General features: G+C 35.2%; 1 protein-coding gene across 1 annotated transcript; it reads left to right on the top strand.

Annotated features, from left to right (window-relative positions):
• The first annotated feature begins 1,746 nt into the window (after positions 1 to 1,746).
• On the top strand, positions 1,747 to 20,534 carry hhipl2 (HHIP-like 2). Its single transcript, XM_006625991.3, has 9 exons — positions 1,747 to 2,107; positions 6,982 to 7,634; positions 10,201 to 10,344; positions 10,814 to 11,145; positions 11,333 to 11,459; positions 12,369 to 12,514; positions 13,622 to 13,703; positions 16,152 to 16,234; positions 18,541 to 20,534. Exons 1-9 carry the CDS (start codon positions 1,799 to 1,801, stop codon positions 19,206 to 19,208), a joined length of 2,544 nt encoding a protein of 847 aa, XP_006626054.3. The 5' UTR covers positions 1,747 to 1,798; the 3' UTR covers positions 19,209 to 20,534.
• The last annotated feature ends 2,936 nt before the right edge of the window (positions 20,535 to 23,470 follow it).

Here is a 23,470-nt window from a genome sequence, read left to right as displayed (position 1 = left end):
AGTTCTGTATGAACTATAATCTTCTGACAGAAATGATGCCTTACAAGAATATATTTACAGCCAGTATCTCAAAAAGAAGGATTTTCCACATTTCATACTTCAGCCATTAAACCCAGCAAAGTCAAGCTTCTTTGGTTTCAGGCTAAAAATGATCATGTGGATTCAGTATAAATAGGAATCTGAATATTTGTATTTTATTTTAATTTAAGCACCTTGCTTGCAACCCCCAAATTCACAGCTCACAGCTCTGACTGGCTTCCCAGCACAGTTATAAAGGGAGAACAGACTGCATCACAGTCTCACAGAAGACTCAGATCACGTTCCATTCCTTATACACCTCCAGGCATGTGCAGGCAACAACTTGGTAAGACTTCAAAATGCGTACTGTACAGTAACACTCAATTAGTAAGCAATGGGTAATGACCAGAACTGGACATGATGGCAGGAACAGTAACAGACAATGGCATAAGAACATTTAGAAGAGTTTACTCACAATCTGGTCTTTTGTTATGGGTTCTCTCATCCCCTACATCCCAGATGTCAATGTTCAATACACTACCCTGTATGTCATGTAGTAGTCATAAAATAACACAAAACGTTTTCTTTCTCATCTGATGAGAAATAAGAAACATCATCTTCTGCCACCTTCACACTCTTGTAGCCATCCAAAAAAATACCATTCTGCATAGAACAATGCTATGACACATTAGTATGTTATATTTAACCAAATTCTGCCATTTATTTACACATTTACTGAAACTATTATAATACAACCACTCCATATGGCACTGTGAAATATTATCATCAGTGAATGAATCTACTAAATATTAGTGCATAGAAGCATAATGCAAAAGTATACAATTAAAACTTATTGATATGAAATAATGCAAACAAAATTAATCACAATGCAGAGATGTCAATCTGGTGCTGTACCTGCATCTAATCAAAAACTATGAAAGTGTAACTTGTTATTAAAAAGGTGGAAAGACGCAATGCCATTAAAAGTACTGAAAACAAAAATGCTTGCTGTGACAGAGGTGGTGGAAGAATTGCCTGAGATTTTTTTTTTTCATTTAACCATTTAAGGATGTTTTTTTTAGACTGATATGTCTGTGGTACTGAACATGAATACGTCACAAAAGACAAATGGTATTCTGATTGCCCAGCATAAATTACAATGTATAGTATTACAGAATAAAGCAGATTAATGTTATACTGTATACACCCAATGAGCAAATAAAAGATACACAATGGAAATACTGCCTGGAAAACTGAACCAGCATTTTCCCAGTTTAAGAACCCCTATTTATCAGGTGTGCTACTGATTTTATTAAAACATAAAGAAAGCCAATGAATCCTTAATACTTTACTAACTACACATTTTTATGCAACAATTTCATCTACATAGTAATCTCCTTTAAATATTTAAACATTTCATTTTAAAAGGTCCGACTTGTCCGACTTTAAATTATTCTTTTATCTCAACAGCCATACAATGTTGGGATTAAGCAGGAGGTCTAGATTCTGTACTGAAATACTTTTCAAGAACCCTAAATACAAGAAAGATCAATCTGGCGCTGCAAAATTCCTAGACGAAAAAAGCAAATTCACACGAGTGATGTTTGAATGACGTGTGAAATTCCAGCCAAGGAGAGGGGTATTACCCGTCCCACAAAAACCCCATTGAGAACCAGAGCAAACATTTGAGCACCAAATGAATTATAAAGCGAAGATGACGACTAAGCCGGGTGCCCATGATTACCTAGAACAGTGCGCACGTTACCGCAAAGATTCCCACATGCTGTATGCCGAGGGGGTCAGACAAGCTGGAAAACTTAACTTCTCTCTCATACTTAATCGCTTGCTTTTCATAGTCTTTGTGTTATTGTTGGTTGGAAACTCAGTTGGCCATCCCCAGTGCTTGGACTACCGACCTCCATTTAAACCTCCCTTCCACCTGGAATTCTGCACCGAATATGAAACGTTTGGGTGCTGTGACCAGGACACAGACAACGCCATTGCAGAGCGATATTGGGACATCATGGACTTCTATGATATCCAGGGATACGAACTGTGCGGTGGGTTCGTTAAAGACATCCTCTGCCAGGTACAATACCTGTCGTTGCACTTTTAAGAAGCTAGGATTGTATTTAGTGGGAGTTATATGAAATCAAATTATTTATCGAAAAGATGTATATTTTTGCCCCAAAGACACAAACACACGCAAAACACTTTCATGGTCTCCTGCATTTAATTATGCTTGATTTCTAAATGAACCTGTTTTAAATGTTTTAACTATACTATATGTTAAAAGCCAGAGCTTATTTTTGATGGAAACATAACTTGGTAAACTATTTAACGTTCTTTAGAATTTAACTGTTAAACTAGATTGAGGTATTTTTCAATACTTAAATCACTTTGCTTTTTTATGGTTTCTTATGGTTTACATACTGTACATGAGATAAAACCTATTCCATGCTCTGCCATGAATTCAATAATTTACTGGACTTTTTTCCTGCCACAATAAATATTAATAAGGAAAGTTCATACACCAGTGATTACATAGTGTTAATTTAAGCACTAATTTGCGTACATTTGAGATCTAGTCACTTAAGCAAAAAATAATGGAAAATATAGGTATTAGTCTAGTTTTATTAATACAATTATGTGAATGCACGTTCGGTTTAATAAAATGAAAGATGAGAAACACGTTTAAATGTATGCGTTGTGATACATTAGTGCTTTTCTTCATAAACTGCTGTAGAAGATATATTAGTGTATGTACAAAAACATTCACAATGTTTAATAAAGTATTCAACAACAGAATTTTAGTCTATAATTTATGGAAAAATATGAAGTTCCATTTATGAGGACGTTGTTAGCTATAATTTCACGTTTTGGACCCACTACGAGTTGCACGTAGTATTACATTTTTGTCGTAGCTTCACTGAAGATAAAAAAAATCAATATCAATACAAAGCTCATAGAAGTACAACCAGTTGCAAGTATTCTGCTGCTGTGCTAGTCTGCATGTCTTTACTACGTCTGCCACAGTCAACCTACTGTATATACTTGCTAAAAATACACATTGGTGAGCATGTTGCATCCTAATAAACATACTGGGGAAAACCAAGTCATCCTCTGTCCGGCACTTGTTAGGCAATATTGATTGAATTCTTGAAGTTCCCCGGAGACGACAAAACGTAATGTGAGAAATACGGTTGGAGAACTGTCTTTAAGCATTGGTCCTCGTAGTTGGCAGGCTGTCTGGAGTCGAGGACGTGAAAAAAATTCATAATATTTGCTGAGATAATGACAATTATGGTATAGAATTCACAAATATGTGTTGTATTACTACAGAACGCGATATTACTCAGTATCTCTTTATTTTTCCCCCAGCATCGGCTATAGAGATCTCTGTACATTTCGGTGTCAGAACAACTGTTTCGCTTGCTAAGAGCAACTGGAAATACTGTACTTGGCACTTTAGGAAAAACATCTTAGTGTCAGCAGAGGAAACCCCACTTTTAAAAAAAATCGTTTGCTTAGTTTTTTAGAGAGCACCGTGTTTCGAAAAAATATCTTAACCATTTTTTACGTTTTGAAACTTTGTCGTGTGAAATATTTTACTTGTGACTTTATTATTACTCATAATGACTTGAAAATATTTTGCTTTTACATCCCCAAGTATAACGCATCTAAAATACAAAACCCCTACTTTTAAGTGAACAAAAATCTAATTTATCTTGCTTAAAAAAACAAAATTGTTTCTACTATTAAACCTTTACCACATACTTTCTGAAATAATGGATTCTGCTCATTGAAATTTTGAACTTTAGAAATTGTGCTATATATTTAATTTAATAAATGAGCTACCGTGATCTTCATTGGTCATATTATTGTATCCTGCATTATCCTGCATTATGATTTAAATGCAAATGCAACTTTGATCAGGACAGTTATGATTAATCAGTTACCCCAACAACACTTTGTTGATGGTATGTAGTTTTTTCATTTTACAATCACCTTGGTTTTGACAGAGATTGCAAAAATTAAATTTCAGATGTGTAACATGTTGCATATAGAATATTTAAATGTCCTAATTTGTTACAGATGAACTCTATTTTTATAATAATCTGTTATAAAGATCAATGGAAATTCCCCTGAAGCAGAAGTCTATAAACTGATATTTAAATGATTCAAGATTTCAGGACATGGACATTAATTGTTGTGCATTGTAAAACATGTATATTGGTATTGGAAGAACAAAATAACTCAAAATTCTGTTATGTATGAGCTTGGAAGATCCACTAAAAGTGTGCAAGATCATTCAAAAATAAAAATAAAACTTTCCATTGCCTGAAATATTGTATATCCTGAATAATAGCTTTGCCAAAAAGTACTGTATCTCCACAATTTCTGTAACAGTTATACTGCTTTAAAATTATAGAAAGAAATGTAAATTAGAAACCATTTGAAAACCAATATTCACAAATTGTTAGATATGACTAAGAATCCAAGAATTACACAAGAAAGGTTAGTTTTATATGAGAAAAGTACTATTTACATTTGTTTTGTAGTGATTTTTCTATTTTTGTTCACTTTTATTCAGCAGGTGAATTGAATCTATGTGTTGCATTCTTCCAAAGAAAAGATTATTTCAATTCCTTGTCTGGAACTTATTTAATCAGATCAGTTAATTCACTTTTTTATTTTTGTGACAGAATACATTTGGTTGTAGAACTGTCAGAGTTGGGTCTGTTTAGTACTGTGATTGGAGATTTCTAAGGAAAATCAATGTTACCATAAGTGGTGGTGGTGGACCAGTAGGTGGCACTATTTCAATTCAGTGTTTCAGATGCCAGATGAGATGTTAAATGAAGGTTCTGGTTATTTGGTCACAATGATCACAATGGAGTTATTCCAATACTGTTGCCCCGGTGTCCTGACTAATATGCACTTTGCCCTTAGAAAATCTTGTCTTGTATTTTCATATTTTAGATGTGTAATTATAATTCATGATTTCATGAATAAAAAGTAATTATATCTTCATTACAGTCTTTGTCAAAGATGGCAATAACTTGATTAAATGTAAAACGCAAAGACATAAAATATATTTGGATTATTTAATTAAGAAAATTCACAAAAGAACATTTCAATGTGTAAAGAATTATGGAAACCCATAGATAAAGCTGGTCTGAGTGGCACCTCCCAGAGTAGAAATAACTTCAACTGGAACTGTTGCATTGGTTTTTAGGCATTACAGAAAAAAGGCAAGTTGGTGATGTTTGAGAGTTTCCTCGCATGGACAGATCTTTTAGAGTCCTTTATTAACATTTCAGTTGGGTATAGCTTTGGACTTTGACCTGGCCAATCCAGATAGTGAAATTTATTCTTCCGCGAAGCTGTTGTAATTCTGCTGTTTTGTTTATAATCATTGTCTTATTGTGGTGGTTCCAAGTCCTGGTCCATGTGACCCACAGTTGTGTTGTTTTTTGCTCCAGCCAAGTCCTCAGGTACACAAACCCTTCATTGACATTGAAACAAAATACAAATATTCAAATGAAGCAACTCCTTAGATCAATTAAGGCTTCAATTATCTGATTAAGGTGGGATTGAATAAAAACAGGTGTGTGGGTCATCAGGAACACGATTGGGTGTTTCCATCACCTTGTTGGGTTAAGACAGGTTTAGGAATATTGTAGATATATTACTGTTTGCACATTATAAGGACCAAAATGCATATTATTGGTCTTTGTTTTTCATCAGAAAGGACGCCCAAACTCAATTCTTGATTACTTGTATCCCAATTATTCAAACAGCTCCTTCGAATTATTCACTTTATTGTACTGAGTAAACTAGCAGTTCACTTATTATTTCACTGACACTGCTAGTTTTTTTCTGTTTCATATATCAGCGTTCATTTTATATAATGAGCAGCTTATTAGCACAATAGGTAACTTGTCAGTCTCAAAATCTGAAGTTAGTGAGTTCGATCCTCACATGGGGTAAAGCCTTTTCTCCTTTCACGGGTGGTGCTATGGCTCTGTGGCTAAGGATCTGCGCCTATGGCTGGAAGGTTGCTGGTTTGTATTCTACAGCCGGCAGAGGAATCCTAATCCGTTGGGTCCCTGAGCAAGGCCCTTAACCCCAACTGCTCCAGGAGCGCCGTATGCTTCTCTCCCTGTCTGTGTGTCTCATGGAGAGCAAGTTGGGGTAAGCGAAAAGACAAATTCCTAATACCAGAAATTGTATATAGCCAATAAAGTGATCTGAATCTCAAAAAACTTTAAACTAGTAAATATAAACAGTTTTGGTTATTTTGGCAGACAAGGGTATCATGGTAAAACATAATCACATAATTTGGTTGGTGATTCACAAACCTTTCTCAGTACTGTAATTCTTTCTCCATCACATCTGTTATATAGTGGGGTTGCTGTTACAAAATAGGGACTATTGTTTTTGTAAAATCAATTCAGCTTGTGGAATTTCAATTCATTTTTAATCAACAAACAGGAGGTTTCATCTAGTCTATGTGCTGTTTGTGGCAGACCCCAGTCTCCTACCCCAGGTCTAGATTAAATGCATTTGACATGGGACAACCCTCATCTATCTTCCAGCTGGCATGCAAGTTTAGCTCTTTCACCTTTGACTTGCTCTGTTAAGAAATAATGGAACTGACATTTGGTGTTGGAGAATAGTATTTGCATTTGATTTTAAATGGAAATGTGGACATTCATATATGGCATTTTAAAATGGGAAAACATACAGTATGATTAGAAACAATAAGAAGAAGGCCCAATGGCTGTTAACTTCATTTGCACAGTATATTCTGCTCCTGGCTGAAACAAAATACACATATATTTCCTACATATCCTAACTCACCTGTTGTTGACTTATAGGTTTTGTATGATTAAAGCTTGAACCACTAAAGAAAGAGACACATTCGTTTCGCAAAATAATACTGAGTTTGTTTTTCAGGAGTGCTCTCCTTATGCTGCCCACCTGTATGATGCTGAAAACCCATACACTCCCTTGAGGAACCTGCCAGGTCTTTGCTTCAATTACTGTTCAGAGTTCCATGTCAAGTGCCACTCAGTTGTAAAGCTCCTTACTGATGACAAGCATATCCAGGAGACCTGTGAGAAGGACAGGTTCATGTTTTGCAGTTTGCTTAATCTACCAGACCAAGACTACTGCTATCCAAATGTGCTTCAGAACACCATCCTCAACCGCAACTTAGGTAGTATGGTTCAGGACAGGAGTGGTTGCCTTCAGCTGTGTCTGATTGAGGTTGCTAATGGGTTGAGAAACCCAGTACTGATGTTGCACAGCAATGACGATACCCACCGCATGTTTGTAGGAGAGCAGCTGGGCTTTGTGTGGATCTACCTGCAGGATGGCAGCCGTTTGGAAGAGCCATTCTTGGACCTCAGTGGTACAGTGCTGACCACTCCCTGGCTAGGGGATGAACGGGGATTTCTTGGACTTGCTTTTCACCCGCAGTACAGACACAATGGCCGTTTTTTCATCTATTACTCCATCACAGTCTGGGACAAAGTGGATAAGATCAGGATCAGTGAGTTGAAGGTGTCAGCCCATGATATGAACACAGCTGATCCCCATTCAGAAAGGTAAGACGCTGTTAGTTTCTTGTTGTTCTGAATGACAGAATAATCCATTAAATTGTGCTGAGAGATTAATCAATCATTTTTTTGTATTAGAATACAATTTAGGATTGTAGTTCAAAAACTGTTATTATTGTACAGCAAGCTATAACTCAATTATTTGTATTAATTTATGGTCAGACCTCATCAGTGCGATGGACTAGAATTAGTATTGAATGATTTTTTACACATTTTGTCACATATTATGGTAAGGGCTGAAAAGATGTCATATGCCATTTAAGATGTTCATTTAAAAAAAAAGTATTTTAATTGGGAAATTAGTGTTTCATGCCATGAAGTTGTATCCATTTTGTATTTGCTGTACACCAGTCAACAACAGAGAAACAGTGCAAACAACACATTTTTTATATTAGCACAATGATGGACAATTCTGTTAACTTCTTGACTTAAAGTATGAACTATAGGATGTATGAGTGAAAGCACCTAAAGGATAGAGATGTGTGATTGTTTTAGACCAACTTTACAGTAGTCCACAATTCTGTAATTAATTTATGAAAAATGAATAATATTTTAGCCTGTGCTTAAGGCATCGACAGGCTTTGGATGACTTTGAAATAAAATGGCTAAAGTATCTTGGTTAAAGTATTCAGTTAATTAATCAAAAAATCCCCAGGGTCTAAAAAAAAAGCATTTGGTGCATTTCAGCCATGTGGATATAACTTTTATGTTATGCATAATTTACATATTCATTACTAAAAAAACGAATTACTATTTTCTGTTCTGCATTGTTATTATCGAAAAGCTATTCAAAACCCCCTACAGTTGGAGACATAGACATAGTCTAATCCTCATAGAAAGGAGCCATACAGAATATTCCTTATGCTGTTTTTCCAGGCTAGCATGGTCTGGCAGCAGTTAAGTCATATTAGACAAGAACTCACAAACCCAAACTGAAGGGTATTACCAGGAAATAAATTAAGATGATTATAACATTTTAAAAAGACAGCTACTGCAATATGTTTTTTAAAAATAATTGCTCCATTTTTCTTACTCCCACATATCAAAACAAAACATATTATAAATCTAACTTGAAAGAAGTACACAATTTTATATTGGCAATAAATAATCCTATTTATTTAAACAGAACTGCCTGTGTTTAGAGGTGAGAAACTTTTTAATGAACTCCATCTGACTTTAGATATTTATCAATCTATTAAAAACAAAGATCAGCATACAGCAATTAAGTATGAACAAAAAGGTATATACCACATTTGCCATGAATATGAGATTTCAGATGTATCTTTTTAGGCATCTTTTTTTCTTTGCACACCTTTGATACCTGTTACCGGTTAACAGATCCAGTGGAAACAATTTGGAGGTTAGATATGGGCTAATTTATAAAACTATAAAATTAAAATTAAAGTTTTCTCTGTAAGACAGAATGATATTTAAACATTTTGAGGGAAGGGATAATTATCTGCAGAATTGTCAGGAATATCTTAGTTTTACATATTGAAGAAAGAGCAAAGACAAACTATGCTAAATTCAAACAGCAGAGGGGGCTATATCTCTTAAAATGAAAGTTAAAATTGTTGATTTTATATACAGGTACTTCCTTACAATGTAGAATGTCTCATTAGAACCACCTTACTCATGATGATTTTTGAATTTACAGCATATTTCACATGACTGAAATGTAATTAGTTTCTATTGTCTTGTAACAGCTAATACTGAAGACATTATTGATTTCCACTTCATGGTCCTTTGCAATACTTTTGTATCTGACAAGCATCCAGTATAGTAAGCGTGCAATATTCAATATTTTCATATTTAACACTTCATAATGTTAAAAGGGACTTGTCTACACAATGTTTTTTCTTGTCCTTTTCTTATTAGTGCAGTATATTAAATACATTTCAAATGTAGAACATACAGTACTCAACAGGACTTTGCACCCCCACTCATCCACCAAGCATGAAACCTACTACACCAATTGGTCAATTCTTGCCATGTAGAGTTCAGGTTGGAGGCCTTCACAAGGAATAACAACACCCAGGAAATAGATGTACTAATAATGTTTATTGAATGTTGAGTAATAGTAAGAGTTTGCTAAACTCACATGGCTGAGAGCCAGTCCCCTGGCCACAGGACGAGGAGGGGACCTCTCAGACCCCTCTGCAGAGTGAGTAGTGACCAAGGGGTGACTGCAAAGGAGGAGATTGGCTGGAGCAGGAATGCAAAAGAAGAATGGAAAGGAAAGAAGAGTATTTGTAGTTTTCTTAACATAAGGAAATGACGTCAAGAATGATTATGGCAGTTGTGTCTGAATGAACTTGGCTGCTGTTATCCATCCCAAACTCATTGGAAACTCAATTTAAGTCAAACATACAGCTACCATATCTGTCTGCAGGGCTATTAATAGTCAATTGGAACCTTGTAATGGCAACCACCGGCATTCCCATCCTCATCTTTGCAAGCTGAACTTTGTTGCTGTTTCAGTCACACAAAACGGAATCTAAATCAGTAAGATTTGCCAGAAATGAACTTGCCACCTTGTATTTTACTTTAACAGGGTCATTTTTGAGATCGAAGAGCCTGCAGCCAATCACAATGGGGGGCAGCTCTTGTTTGGTCTTGACGGCTACATGTACATCTTCACTGGAGATGGGGGGAAAGCTGGGGACCCTTTTGGGAAGTTTGGCAATGCCCAAAACAAGTAAGAGATTGTGTCAAATGTACAGTACTTTGTCGAACACTATTCTATGAGATTTGGAACCACGGTAGTACAGTGGTGCAATGGGTAGAATGGCTGCCTCACAGTGCTGGGGCACTGAGTTCAATTCTCGGGGTGTTATCAGCATGGAGTTTGTATGCTCTCCCCGTGTTAGTGTGGGTTTCCTCTGGGTTGTCTGGTTTCCTCTCACAGTCCAAAGACATACTTGTAGGATAATTGACTTCTGGCAGAATTGGCCCTGGTGTGTGTGTGCTCTATGATGGACTGCATTACTCCTGTGGCTTGCTGGGATAAGGTCTGGCTTCTCAGCCACCCTGTATTGGATATAACGATTAGAAAATGGATGGATGGAGATTTGTAAACATTGTTATTAACTAACATGTTATCACTGTTTGTAAAAGTTCCAGCATGCTGTTGCCTATAAGTATGTATCTTCTCCTTCTATGGCCAGGAGTACTCTATTAGGCAAAGTCTTACGCATTGATGTGGATGGGAGCAGCAAAGATGGAAAACCCTACAGGATTCCACCTGACAACCCATTCATTTCTGACAAGAGTGCTCTGCCAGAAGTCTATGCCTACGGAGTGAGAAACATATGGCGCTGCTCTGTTGACCGCGGAGACCCGGTTACGCACAGGGGGAGAGGGAGGATATTCTGTGGTGATGTGGGCCAGAACAGATTTGAAGAGATTGACATCATTGTTAAAGGAGGCAACTATGGATGGAGAGCAAAAGAGGGATTTGAATGCTATGATGTGAAGATGTGTCACAACTCCTCATTGGGTAAGGAGACCCCTTCAGAGAGAGGACTGTTTGTATAAAGTTCAGTACATAAATAGTTTCAACATTAAATGTGAATTTATGTAAAATAAACAAAACTCTGCTCTGTAACAAACTTGTAATCAACTTCACAAATGCATTAAGTTTCTTTTGTATACCATACACTTTTTTACACTGTTTTCTTTTTTAGATGATATCCCTCCAATTTTTGCATACAGTCACCACAAAGGGAAATCAGTAACTGGGGGGTACGTGTACAGAGGATGCGAGTCACCTAATCTAAATGGCTTGTACATTTTTGGAGACTTCATGAGTGGGTAAGATGAAGGGATTTATGATTTTAATTTTGTATCAGTAGGATTTGATTCTTTGATGTGACTCACTAGTGTTGAATGCAACTAATGTTAAGTTGTCTGAAATATCTATGCATATTTATCCCCTTTGCAAAGAGTAATTTTATGAAGGGAGCTGGGTATCATATACTGTAACAGTATAAATACCATTGACAACAGACACAATATCCTCAAAAGTAAACAATTCCTACATTAATTGAAGCACATTTTAAAAGAATTTCTACATTCACAGTTATGTCCTTTCTATTTGAATTGTGCAATTTCCCAGAAAGTCTCTCAATCAGTTAAATTTATTACATGTATTATAAAGAAATTGACTAATATAAAGCATTTAACAGTTTTCTTACTCAAAATTAAAATGTAATATTGACAATCATGAAATTGTTTACAGATAACTAAAGATGTGTAGGAATATCTATTTGTTATTTTATTTCAATCCTTTTAAAGTTGCAATTTTAAATGTCTATACATATATACTGTATAAGAATGTTATGGGTTAATATTTTTAAATGATCCTGGATAATACCCAAAGCTGATATTCCCCTTAAAGAATAAAAAAAAAATCATGTTTCTGTCTTTAGGAGATAACTGCTTTGATTGTAAAAATTGCCTCAGTATTCCTTTGCTTTCTCTGTCTGTCTTTGAAGACACTTCAAAAACCACCACTGTTCTTATATTTACTGTATAAACAGGGTACACAAAAACTTTCAGCTAATCATTGGTAATAAAAAAGGCTATTTTCAATGACAGTGTGCTATATACAACAATAAATCACAGTGAATATATTTCTAATAGGATTATATGAACCTTTTACATTGAAAATTGTAATATAATTACAAGCTGATAAAATATGAGATCTTGTTTTTCATCCAGTCGACTTATGGCATTGCAGGAAGATAAGAGGACAGGGACCTGGAAGGAGAAGAGCATCTGCATGGGTGAAACTCAGACTTGCTCCTTTCCAGGGCTCATCAACCACCACCACAAATTTATTATCTCTTTTGCTGAAGATGAAGCAGGTGAAATATCTTTAGTGTTATGTCACACAGGATTGTCAGAGCAGTGTGTGACAGGATTAGGCCTTGGTCAGGCTTTTGGGACATCAGAATAGATGCAGGCCAGGAGTCCAAAATGCTTTGGTTGAGACAATAATGTAAAATAAACAAAATATTGGTGAATTATCTCATAAACACAGAATACAGAAGTGGTAATTTCTCCAGCAGCCTCCCTGGTTCAATTGCAATGACCAAAAAGTAGAGGATTAACTGAAAATTATTATTTAGTTAGTAGACAATACTGTCTTAAAATAGAACACTAAATTAATACCCATTGCAGCAAATTAGTTTCTAGCTCAGTACTAAAACCTCCATCCTTTGAAATGAATGTGAAGAAAAGGTTCCTGTCCTCTAGAGGATACTAGAGTACAGGAACCTTTCAGGGTATACAGGTGGCTTATTCCTGAAATAACAGTCACTACATAATCATTTTAATCATATGTTACCAGGACATATACTTGATATTCACGTAGAAATTGATCATTCCAGGGTCATCCATCCATATTCTAACTGCTTCTTCCAGTTTAGAGTGTGGGGCACCTGGAGCAGATTCCAGCAAGCTGTTGTTCTGCTTTCCCTAAGGAAATGGCTATATTTGATCTTTAGATTAATTAACTACTACAGGCCAGGACTAAATGGGTCAAATGGCCTCCTTGTTTGTACCCTTTCTTATATTCTTAATCCAGGTTACCATGTTATTAATGGGGCGAGTTTGCGTCCATCTTTGTACAGCAGATTGTATCATTGCAATTGAGGAAGCAGCTGAGGATGATCCTACTGAAGTAGCCGGTGTGGAGCTCCACACTAAGCACACAACAACTCCGTAACTCACACTCTGAGAAGTACAGTAACTCAGTGTAACTAGAATGCCCATATATTCAGTCATTTATAACCAGGTACACTGTTCATAAGTATAATGGTTATGGTATGCCATTTATTTCTGTAATTTACAAAAAATGTGCTTGCACAAAAGGTCATGGTATTGCATATAATCTTTAAAAAAGGGTTTTAACAATAGAGTAACTTTAAAATAAAAAAAAACCACATTTAACATTTGTTTTGTCTTGTCAGGAGAACTGTACTTCATGGCTACTTCATATCCAAGTGCACATTCTCCTTTTGGAACTATTTACAAATTTATGGACCCTTCCAGGTATGTAGTTTAGTCATAGTATAAATGTTCTCTCCAGACACTTTTTATACTGTGTTAATAAAGCTTTTTAACAGCTTTAAATACATCTTACTGTAGTTGATTAACCGTCAGTTTTGTGGTGACTAACCCTTCCTGGATCCTTTAGCAGTAGACTGTAAATGTTTATATCCAGTAAATAAAAAAGCTATTAATTCACCTTGTAATGTGGTGGGCCAGGACTGATCTGATCAGTGATGTACATGATTGTGAGTTTGCACAATAAACCAGGATTATTGCAAAAGCCTGTCAGTTTATTTCTGAGATATTATCTTTTGGCGTAATAGAATTTCATACATTCACCTTGAATCCTTGAATCTTATTTGTCTCTTTTGAATAAGTTTTTATTTATTTATGGCACAAATCAGTAGTTCCTAACAATGTTACCTTTTATTTTTCAAGTATGCATCAGATCTTCACATTTCAAAACCCAAAACTTTCAATTTACCTCATGTCAGCTAAACAGAGGTTTTATTCACCTGAAATCCCATTTTTTTAACTGCAGCAAAACCATTGACAGTTTATAGGCAGTTCAGAGAATCCTCATTTACATGGTCTTTTGAGAAATGGTCCAAAATCTCACACACAGAAACATAAGAAATGTATGAGCAAAAAATTGTATATAAAAAACACCAGGCAAAAGCTCTTTCTCACTTGGAAAAAAAAGATGCAGACAATAATAGACTTTCAGATGTGAGATGGAAATCCCCCTTGTGCATTAGGACAGACAGCAGAATGTTCATTCATAAGTTTGGTTTCACCCTTGTGGGTATAAAGGTGGAAATATGCCAGAGACATAGCAGCAGGGTTTCTTTAGGGTTCATTAATGACATGCAGAGACATTTGGACCCCAGTTACTTTCTTGGCAACACTGGATGCATTTACATGCAAAAATGAAAATAAGTTTCAGTTTTACTTTACTGATATACTGTATCTGGCCCATTTAGATACTGAAAGACAAAGCATGATCATTTTCAATAAGACATAGATAATGCATTCGTGATCACGTTTATCTTTCTACTTGTGTGTAGGGCATGTACAGTATGTTTACACACAGAAATGGAAGATTGAAGGTGTTTGAAAAGCTCTTTTAAATTTGAATGGAAAAGGCGTACAGTTCAATCTTGCATTTTTCCAACAGATTGTGTAACTCCCACATGAAATTAATAATGGACATTTGGTAGAATTCTCCTGTGAATAGTATTTTTGATCAGTAATTGAGAATGGTGATTCTATGTACAGTAACTGACCTGGTGTGTATGGTCTTTCCAAACTGGTTATAAATGCTACATTATAACATTACATTTTTTCCTGCAAAACACCATAAAAGCCCTAATTTTTAAATACAAAACACCTAATAAATACTAAATACCTGCTAACAACTTTCAACATGTTGGATTGCCAAATTGTTTAAATTGCTTCAACTACTGGTATTTTTTTAAATTTGTGTTAAAAGTCTTGTGTTGTACATGATTCATTGATTTATGGAAATGTGTTTAATTGTATTATTTTTACTAAAAGCAATATCTACAAACGACAGTAGATTGTTTTTTTTCATTAAACAACGTCAAATCATTTTTATACATGGATATGACTCTTGAAATGAGTTAAACGTTATACCACATATGAACTAATGTACTCAAGACAGAAAACTAATAACCACTGCAGGAATCCAGAGAGATTTGTATTTACATTCAAATTTCTTACTTTTAAACCACAGTTTATAACTTGGTTCTGTGTGATGTCTTAATCTCTCTTGCTCTTCACTTAAGTGTATGACCACTATATGCATGCGGTATACATACACTCTCAAAACACACATTGGTAAGCAGGTGTGAATTATGTGCTATAATGTTGAACAAATGCATCTAGCATCAATGGAAATTTATGTTAAATGAATTAGAAAGTGTTAAAGATTTTAATAAATACATCTGAGAATAAGTCTATTTGTGCTACAGCTCAAGATAGAAAAAAGATTTTTAAAGTGATGTAATAAAAGGTTTACCTATCATATGTGAAAACATAAAATACCTGAACTCAAACACAATATGGTAATTTATTTGGCTTTTGATAAGGATCTCTACATATATTATACATAAACCTTCACTGACAAGTGGAAAGAAATTAAGCCCGAGACTAAAAGACACAAATTGTCCTTGCAGACATCTACTGGCTCTGGTTGAACTGTTCTGACCATTCTGTTTAGATAATGTGGGAGATTCACAATACCTTGTCTTATTCGGCCTCAAGGATTCTGGGCTGTCCACGTTTGTGGCTGGAGTTTAGGAACGACTGAATGAATAACTAGCCAAACCAAGTGTTGCTCTCAGCTGAAAAGAAAATAAATGCCACAGCTGGTCTAAACAGACACAGTACTTGTAAAACTCTTTCCTTTCATTTTTGTTTTTACAGGAGAGCTTCACCAGGGAAATGTAAACACAAGCCACTTCCTATCAAAGTGAAAGGGAAACGAATACCATTTGTGGCCCAAGCATGTAAGTCACTTCGGTTTTTCTTGGCTTTTCTCTCTGTGGCTGTTTAATGTTCCGAACTGTCCAATATGGATTTGCATTGAGCCTTATTTATCATTTTATCTTCTGTATGAAATACTGTATTTCTAGGAAAAGAAAATACGTCTGGTAAATGACCATGTGGATTAACATCCTTCACTGACACTATGACACCCTGACTCCACTGGTATGAGTAAAAGGATTCTATATTTTAGGAACTGAACCTACTAGAATACAGATCAATATTTTCTGAGGGGCTCAAACATTAATTGCAGATTAGGCTGTAGGGACTAGAGATTGCTAATTTGTCCCTTAGTAATGTTACTGGCTGAGTGTGCTGGAATTTACCAACTGGTGTTGTTTGATAGGCTGCCAAAAGCGTGTTAGTTGTCCAGGCTCTTCTCAAAACAGCAAATCCTATGACTTTCTGGGCTCCAGCAGGATTTTAGATCCTCCAAATGGCGAGACCTTTCCTCTAACACAATGTGATCAAAATACATGGATGATTCCAAATTTACATTTTTCAAATTCAAAACAACATGTTAATAGTATTTTGTTATAGCAAAATATCAGTTGCTTAAAAAATAAAACAAACAAAAATGTTTGATTATTTATGACCTTGAATAAAAGACAAAATCCATTAATTCTACAGGAAATTTAAATGAATGACAATCCCTTTGCACAAGGTAATCAGACCTGTTTTGGCAAGTTGTGTGTCAGGCTAGAAGCAGATATCCTACTACATGCTGAAATGCATTAACCACTGGGACTGGGGTTTGTGTGTTAAAGTTTAAAATAATTTCCATTTTTATTAATTTAAGTCAGAAAAAATGAGGGATATCATAAAATGTAAAACACTTGACATTTATCTATTAATGAAAATGTCACACACCTCTTATATCACAGAACTGCACTGTCACACTTATTTTACAGTAAAGTACATCAATCAACATGGTTCAGAGAATTAACAGAAATCTAACAGGACAATATTTGCAATACACCGAGAAAATATACAGTAAGAAGGACACATTGCTGAAATATTAGTTCTAATACACAAAGGTTTTAAGAAATATTTAGATATTTGCTTTCAAATAATAAAATTATTTTTAAACTGTTCTCAAAACTTGAATTAATATAGAAATGAAAACCAAAAAAGAAGTAAAAGCAATCACTTAATTGAAGATCGACTTATCATTTTTGAAAATGGCTCTTATTATATTCAGTGGTTCTGTAGTTCTGTAGATTTAGTGACTGAGAGGATTTTTAAAACAGTTTTTGGCAATTGCATGGAGTTTAGAATGATATAACTATTGCTGCCAGCATAGAACTGCTGTGCCATACTGTACTTGCAATACAAAGGCTCATACAACAAGCAGAAGTCAATGCATGTTAAAATATTCTAAACAAAATCTACAAACTTCACTAATTAAAAAAACACTTTTTGTAAAATGACCTACACATAAACATCACTGGAATACGGTCAGCTAATAACTTTAAAAACTTTTATTTGCACAATTGCTTGAAGAAAGAGTTTTCAAGGTGAGCAACTATACTTGGAAGTGGCAGATTTTAAAAACAGTCTTGGACTTTTTAATAACAATGATCAGATTTACACACATTTCAGTAATTTAAAACAATTTTTCTATTTTAAAAGGGCCATTTAACTTTTGAACTTGTGCTTAAATTTCATAAGTATGTCATGAAATAATCATGAGAGCCGACAAAAATGAACATAGTAGTTTAATACAGACTTTTAAGTTTAACAGTTGTAGTTTTCCTGTTGCTTATATAGCCACAGTATTGTAGCATAAACAATGAATGTAGTGAGACAAGTGATAGAATCTGTCTTGATTTGTATATTTTTTTACATCTTTTGTATATAATGCATTTACATTGCGTGTGTGTTTTGCTTTCACAAACTAATGTGTCTCTTAATATTCCATATACTTTACAAGGTAAAGAATTATACTCTACCAGTTCCATGAAAAATATTAGTAAAATATTAGGCAATGTGAAATTCAGGAACGTGAAATATTAGGCAAAGCTCACCACTTATTCATTTATATCTTAAGCAATAGGCATGGGGTTTCACAAATGAAACTAGAAGGGCCCAAACTCTGCGCAGCTGGACAAAATGCTACATTAACTCTAAGCCATGTATGATCAAAGCTGGCTCCTCATATTAACAACCTTTCTAATAAATATTTTGACTTACATGGTTCCCAGAATGTATTTAGTGATATTTGTTATATTCGATGAAATCTGTTCTTTTCTTCTCCTCTACTTTGCAGTGACAGTACTGGACTCAAACGCACAACCACCAACAAGAGCACCTCCAAAAAGGCTTAAACTCACCACACAACCACCTGTCACAAATGTACTACCCACAACAACCAGGCCTACGACAGCTGTGCAAAGATCGACAACCCCACAAACAACCTCAACTAAAAAGCCAGTTTACCAGCCCGTCACAACTAAAAAACCAGTTCACCAGCCCGTCACAACTAAAAAACCAGTTCACCAGCCCGTCACAACTAAAAAGCCAGTTTGCAAACCAGCCACACCTAGAAAAGGCTTGAAAGTGAAGAGTCCTGATAGGCCTCCAAAACGTAAGCCTGCAGCTTTTGACCACCAGAAAGGTTCTAAATCAAAAGCAGGAAAGCCAAGTAGGAAAAAGGTTTCTCCAGGGGCAGGTGTAACTAAGCCAAAGGTCAAACTGAATCCACGGGCAACACAAAAGCCAGGTACTGTTGGTTTGCATAACATTCCTTCAAGGGCACCTGCTACATCCAGGCCTGTGGGCACTCTAAGGAAACAGAAGGGTTCAAAGACTGGCAAGGGCCCGAGTGAGTTCCTAATCAAAGCTCACTCTGGCAGCAAGAGGAAGTCAAGTCAGAAGATGCAGCCTAGACATGAAAAGGGACAGAATGAAGAGAAGAGAAAAACCAAAAACCAATGAGGACTTAAATTTGCCTGAGGAACATGGTGCAGACAAAATGAGATGCTGTACTTTAGCCCAGACACTGACATATTTTTAAATATTTAGATATAATTTAATTTATGTTAATTAACATAAAATTCACTGAAAATAATTTTGGTTAGTCAATCTGTAAAACATTTTCTTTAGTACTACATATGGTAAATGTGGACCAAAATATCAGTTTTAGTGTGTATAATATGGGTATGACATTTTTGTTATTAGCTGTTTTTCTTGACCTTTTTAGCTCTACAGTATGTTATTATCTACCCACACACAAAGCATTTCTTTAAGGCTTTAACCCAAAGCTATAGAACCAGAATAAAGTAGTACCCAAATTCCTGATTCATTTTTGAAGTTATTATGCTCTGTTATTTATTTTTGATTTTGCAATAGTTAAGCTATGTCATGAATACCGGATGTACACGTAGATTGGTGACCTCAGCTCGTTTCTTATGCGAAACAATGCTTCTGTTTCTGTTCTGGTTCCACTGTTGCACAAAAAGGGATCAGAATAGGTTGCTGGGATAATAATACAAAATGAACACTGCTATTCAATTATCAAAACTCAAAGAGGAGATGAGTAGTCACTCGGTCCAACAAAAAAGGGTTTTGATTGTCAAGAAATAATTGGTCCTATATATTTCTGATTCTTTCAAGAAGAAAAGGTGAATGATAACACTGAATTTAATCAAAATGAAACCAAATGATATACCAAGAGTGAGATCAATACATACTGGTTGAATTTATCCTTTAAAATTAGAACATTACTCCAAAATAAATGATATTAATAAACATATACATTTAATTACAGTATGCCTTTTTTCAGGTCAGGTCCAATTCCAACACAAATATCATACCAGACAATATTTGAGAAGCTGGGAAGTGACCTTTGTACTGTACTATAAGTGTTTCTTAAAAAACATGCTGCATATGATTTGACACTTCTGTAAAATCAATGCTAATGCTAATGACTGAACATTCTTTCATTACAAACATTGGAACCTCTTATTCGCAGGGTTTTACTGCAACCTGATTTCTTCATGCATCTGAAATGAGAACAATATCACTGTTTAGTGAAAATACATTAGTGGTGTATTATTTTGGTAGGTAAAATAAAATTTAATCATTTAGTGTAGGTTAAATGAAATATCTTCTTAGACTCATTCTTAGAGAGTATCCTGAAGATCATAGATTTCAAAATACTTATACTTATGAGAAGATGTCCAACCTTTTTAACAGGTCAGATAAGGTATTTTTGTGATATGCATATTGAAAAATCAATAAAACTTTTAGATTCATTTTTAAAATGCTCTTTAATGTGTTTACCTGCATGACAAGTGTTTGGCCAATTTGTCGGTACACCTCTCAAATCTCTCTTCTTAGCCAATTTGCATATACAATAAAGAGGCTAGTAACGTGAACTGTTACGATGCGTTGATCAGGTCCCTATGCAGATGGCAGAATCCAGAAGGGAGTGAAACAGACAAGGGGAGGAGATGACGAGGAACTGGGCAGGTTGATGATAACCTGCCCAGGAGGGTCCAAAGGGAAATTCAGGGTGAAGTCCAAAGGTCCAGTACAGGGTGATCCATTCAAGACAAAACAAGACAAAGTTAAAAACCGGAATGGGATCCGGTTCAGGAACAGGGAATTAAACAGGAAACAGGATCACGAGGCCAGACGCTAGGGGGTCTATGTCCACAAGCCGCGGGCGTAGGGCGACTTGGTGGTATGTGGGCCTCTGGGAATCTGTCTTCCAATGCAATGCAGGAATAGTGTGAGCATCTGGCTTATAAAGGAGGGGCTGGATAGGAGGCAGGTGCACAACTAACAGGAGGAATTACAATCATGATGGTGAACAGACCTTTTGAAGAAGCTTGCTCATTTGGTTTTTAGTAGCCATGAGAAATTTTTAGGTTCAGACAAGAGCTGTCATCACATTCCCCAGAAGACACTTTTCATATATTTTTCAGAATATAAAACTGGTGATATTAATTTCTTATGTTACTGAATCCAGCAGTCAGTACAAATTTTCCTTGTCCTACTCTGATTACTCTGGTTTTAGGCAGGAAAATCTTCTTTCACTGTGAAAGGCAAATCAGCGTGGCTGAGAATGTTGTCTCAATAATTTAGGGGTTTGTTTGTTTAAAAACAATTGGAGAGTTGAGTAGCACAGTGTATTTGTGGCACAGCTCCACGATTCTGGGTTCAATTCTTGTCTAGGATACTTGTGTGTGTGGAGTTTGCATGTCCTTCCTGGGTTTGTGTAGTGTTTTGCTGGGACCTTTGGTTTTCTTCCTTCTACAAAACACATGCAGGGGTGATTGGCTACTACAAATCATACAGTTCAGGAGGATTTCAAGGGGATTTGATTAACGTATTTTTAAATTTTAATTTTGCTACCAGTCTTGGTTAGAAGAATATAGAAAAATAGGACTAAACAAATTATCAAGCAATACAAGATGAAAGCCTATGGTCTTCAAAATATTACACAGAAAATATCCAAATTAAATTACCTGACTGAATGCCGCTATGTTTGGTGGAAAAAGCAAATCTATTGGTTAGAAGGTAGTTAAAAATAATCATAAAAACATGATACACAAGTACTGCAATCAATAAACATTTGACATTTTTACATTTAATAAAAAACACATTAGAATTGTTGACTAATTTGATAATCTTGTCATGTTCCTGTGTAGATACAGTAGGTTTTCTTTATATATGTGAGTGTAAAAAATAGTCCAATGTTTCAAAAGGGTTTTGAAACCCACATGTAGCTTTGAAACTTAGAATATAATGCAATGTTTAAATACCCAATTAATTGTAAATGTTTACTGTTTTTCTTGTTATATCTCCAAAAAACAAACTGTGCTTCTTTAAATCACTTACTACTTGCATAGACGTGCACAAAAATTTGAAAGGAAATCTATAAGAATCTATATTTAGATCAATATGGAAAAAAGGTACATTTCTGCACACAACATTAAATCATACAGTAAAGGCATTAAAACTCAGCAAATGCTACTGATGCTAATATTCATTTGCTGCATTTTTAATGCCTCTGTATATAATATCTGACTTAATGATGATGTCTACTTTCTTACTATAAATTAAATATTGTAAATATGCTGTAGCACTTCCAAGAGCTGACAGAGGGGAAACATTTCTTTAAAAAATATTGGAAAGCAAGCTTATATATAGTCCAAAGGTAAGGTGTACAATCTCAAGGACACAGCATTAATTCATAGTAGTAAATTGCAAAAATTAAAAAAACTAGATGTGAAAGCAGAATTTTTACCATTTTTAGAAAATAAGGTACAAGTCAAATTCCAAAGCAAAAGTTGAAAAGTCTTGGGCTGAAGCATTAACAGCAGCTACCTTACTGCTATGTGTGAGATTTTGCACCTTTCTGCCACCTTCTTGCGATAGTTAAGAGTTCTGCAGTACTAGGAAAAATCTGTACGATTTTTAAAGAAAATGTTTGTGTCAGAACATCAGAACTAAGACATCTCTGGGACTTGATCTATACAAGTTAGATGAAACAAACAGTATCGTTGTTTAGAAATACTGCTAAAGTATGTTTTCTTTTAATGAAGTTGAAAGAAATTTGATTCACTTTCATAAATTACTGGATATAGTGTTGGACTTTTTATTAAATGCATCAAGCAAAGCTAAATTTTCAATACAATACAATGTGTCTTCCTCCTCTTGAATTTCTCCTAACAATTTAAAAAATGAACAATTAAATGTTGTAAATGTGTTCAGGTTACATTGTGCCTTCATATCCTAGGACAAATAAAAGCTTACCTTTTATAAGGTGAATCGCCAGGGCCTGATGTGAATATACCAATCGTACTTAAAGGAGCCACATCTCTTATTCATAGACTATTAACAAAACTCTTCCAGCAGAGACTCAAGACAGGGGTAATACCTGAAAAAATGTCATGACCACTCATATGAAGGGTGACGAAATGTGATGATGCTGGTACACACCTCACCATAATCCGAACAGTGCCACCATGTCACTTGTTTTTTGCTTTAAGGAAGGTTTTTTGCTTCTGGATTCTAGATCTACGAGGTAGTCATCTCCCAGAGAAGACTGTTTCATCCTTTTCCTTCTTAATTAATAATTCTTTTTTAATATACGGTACAGTGTCTTGCATAAGTGTTCAAACACTTGCAGAGTTGCTTTAAAACCTGCAATCATCAGTCATTACAGTTTGAAATAGTATTTGTTATAT

The sequence above is a fragment of the Lepisosteus oculatus genome, chromosome 2, assembly GCF_040954835.1.
Source record: "Lepisosteus oculatus isolate fLepOcu1 chromosome 2, fLepOcu1.hap2, whole genome shotgun sequence".
Classification (NCBI taxonomy): Eukaryota; Metazoa; Chordata; class Actinopteri; order Semionotiformes; family Lepisosteidae; genus Lepisosteus; species Lepisosteus oculatus.
This window is presented reverse-complemented; position numbering and strand designations above follow the sequence as displayed.

Excerpts from the sequence above, each read along its gene's own strand:
- hhipl2 (XM_006625991.3), top strand. The coding sequence starts at position 1,799 with ATGCTGTATGCCGAGGGGGTCAGACAAGCTGGAAAACTTAACTTCTCT. Across the intron at positions 11,146-11,332 it reads GTGTCACAACTCCTCATTGG|ATGATATCCCTCCAATTTTT; the intron begins GTAAGGAGACCC and ends TTTCTTTTTTAG. Across the intron at positions 13,704-16,151 it reads AAATTTATGGACCCTTCCAG|GAGAGCTTCACCAGGGAAAT; the intron begins GTATGTAGTTTA and ends TTGTTTTTACAG.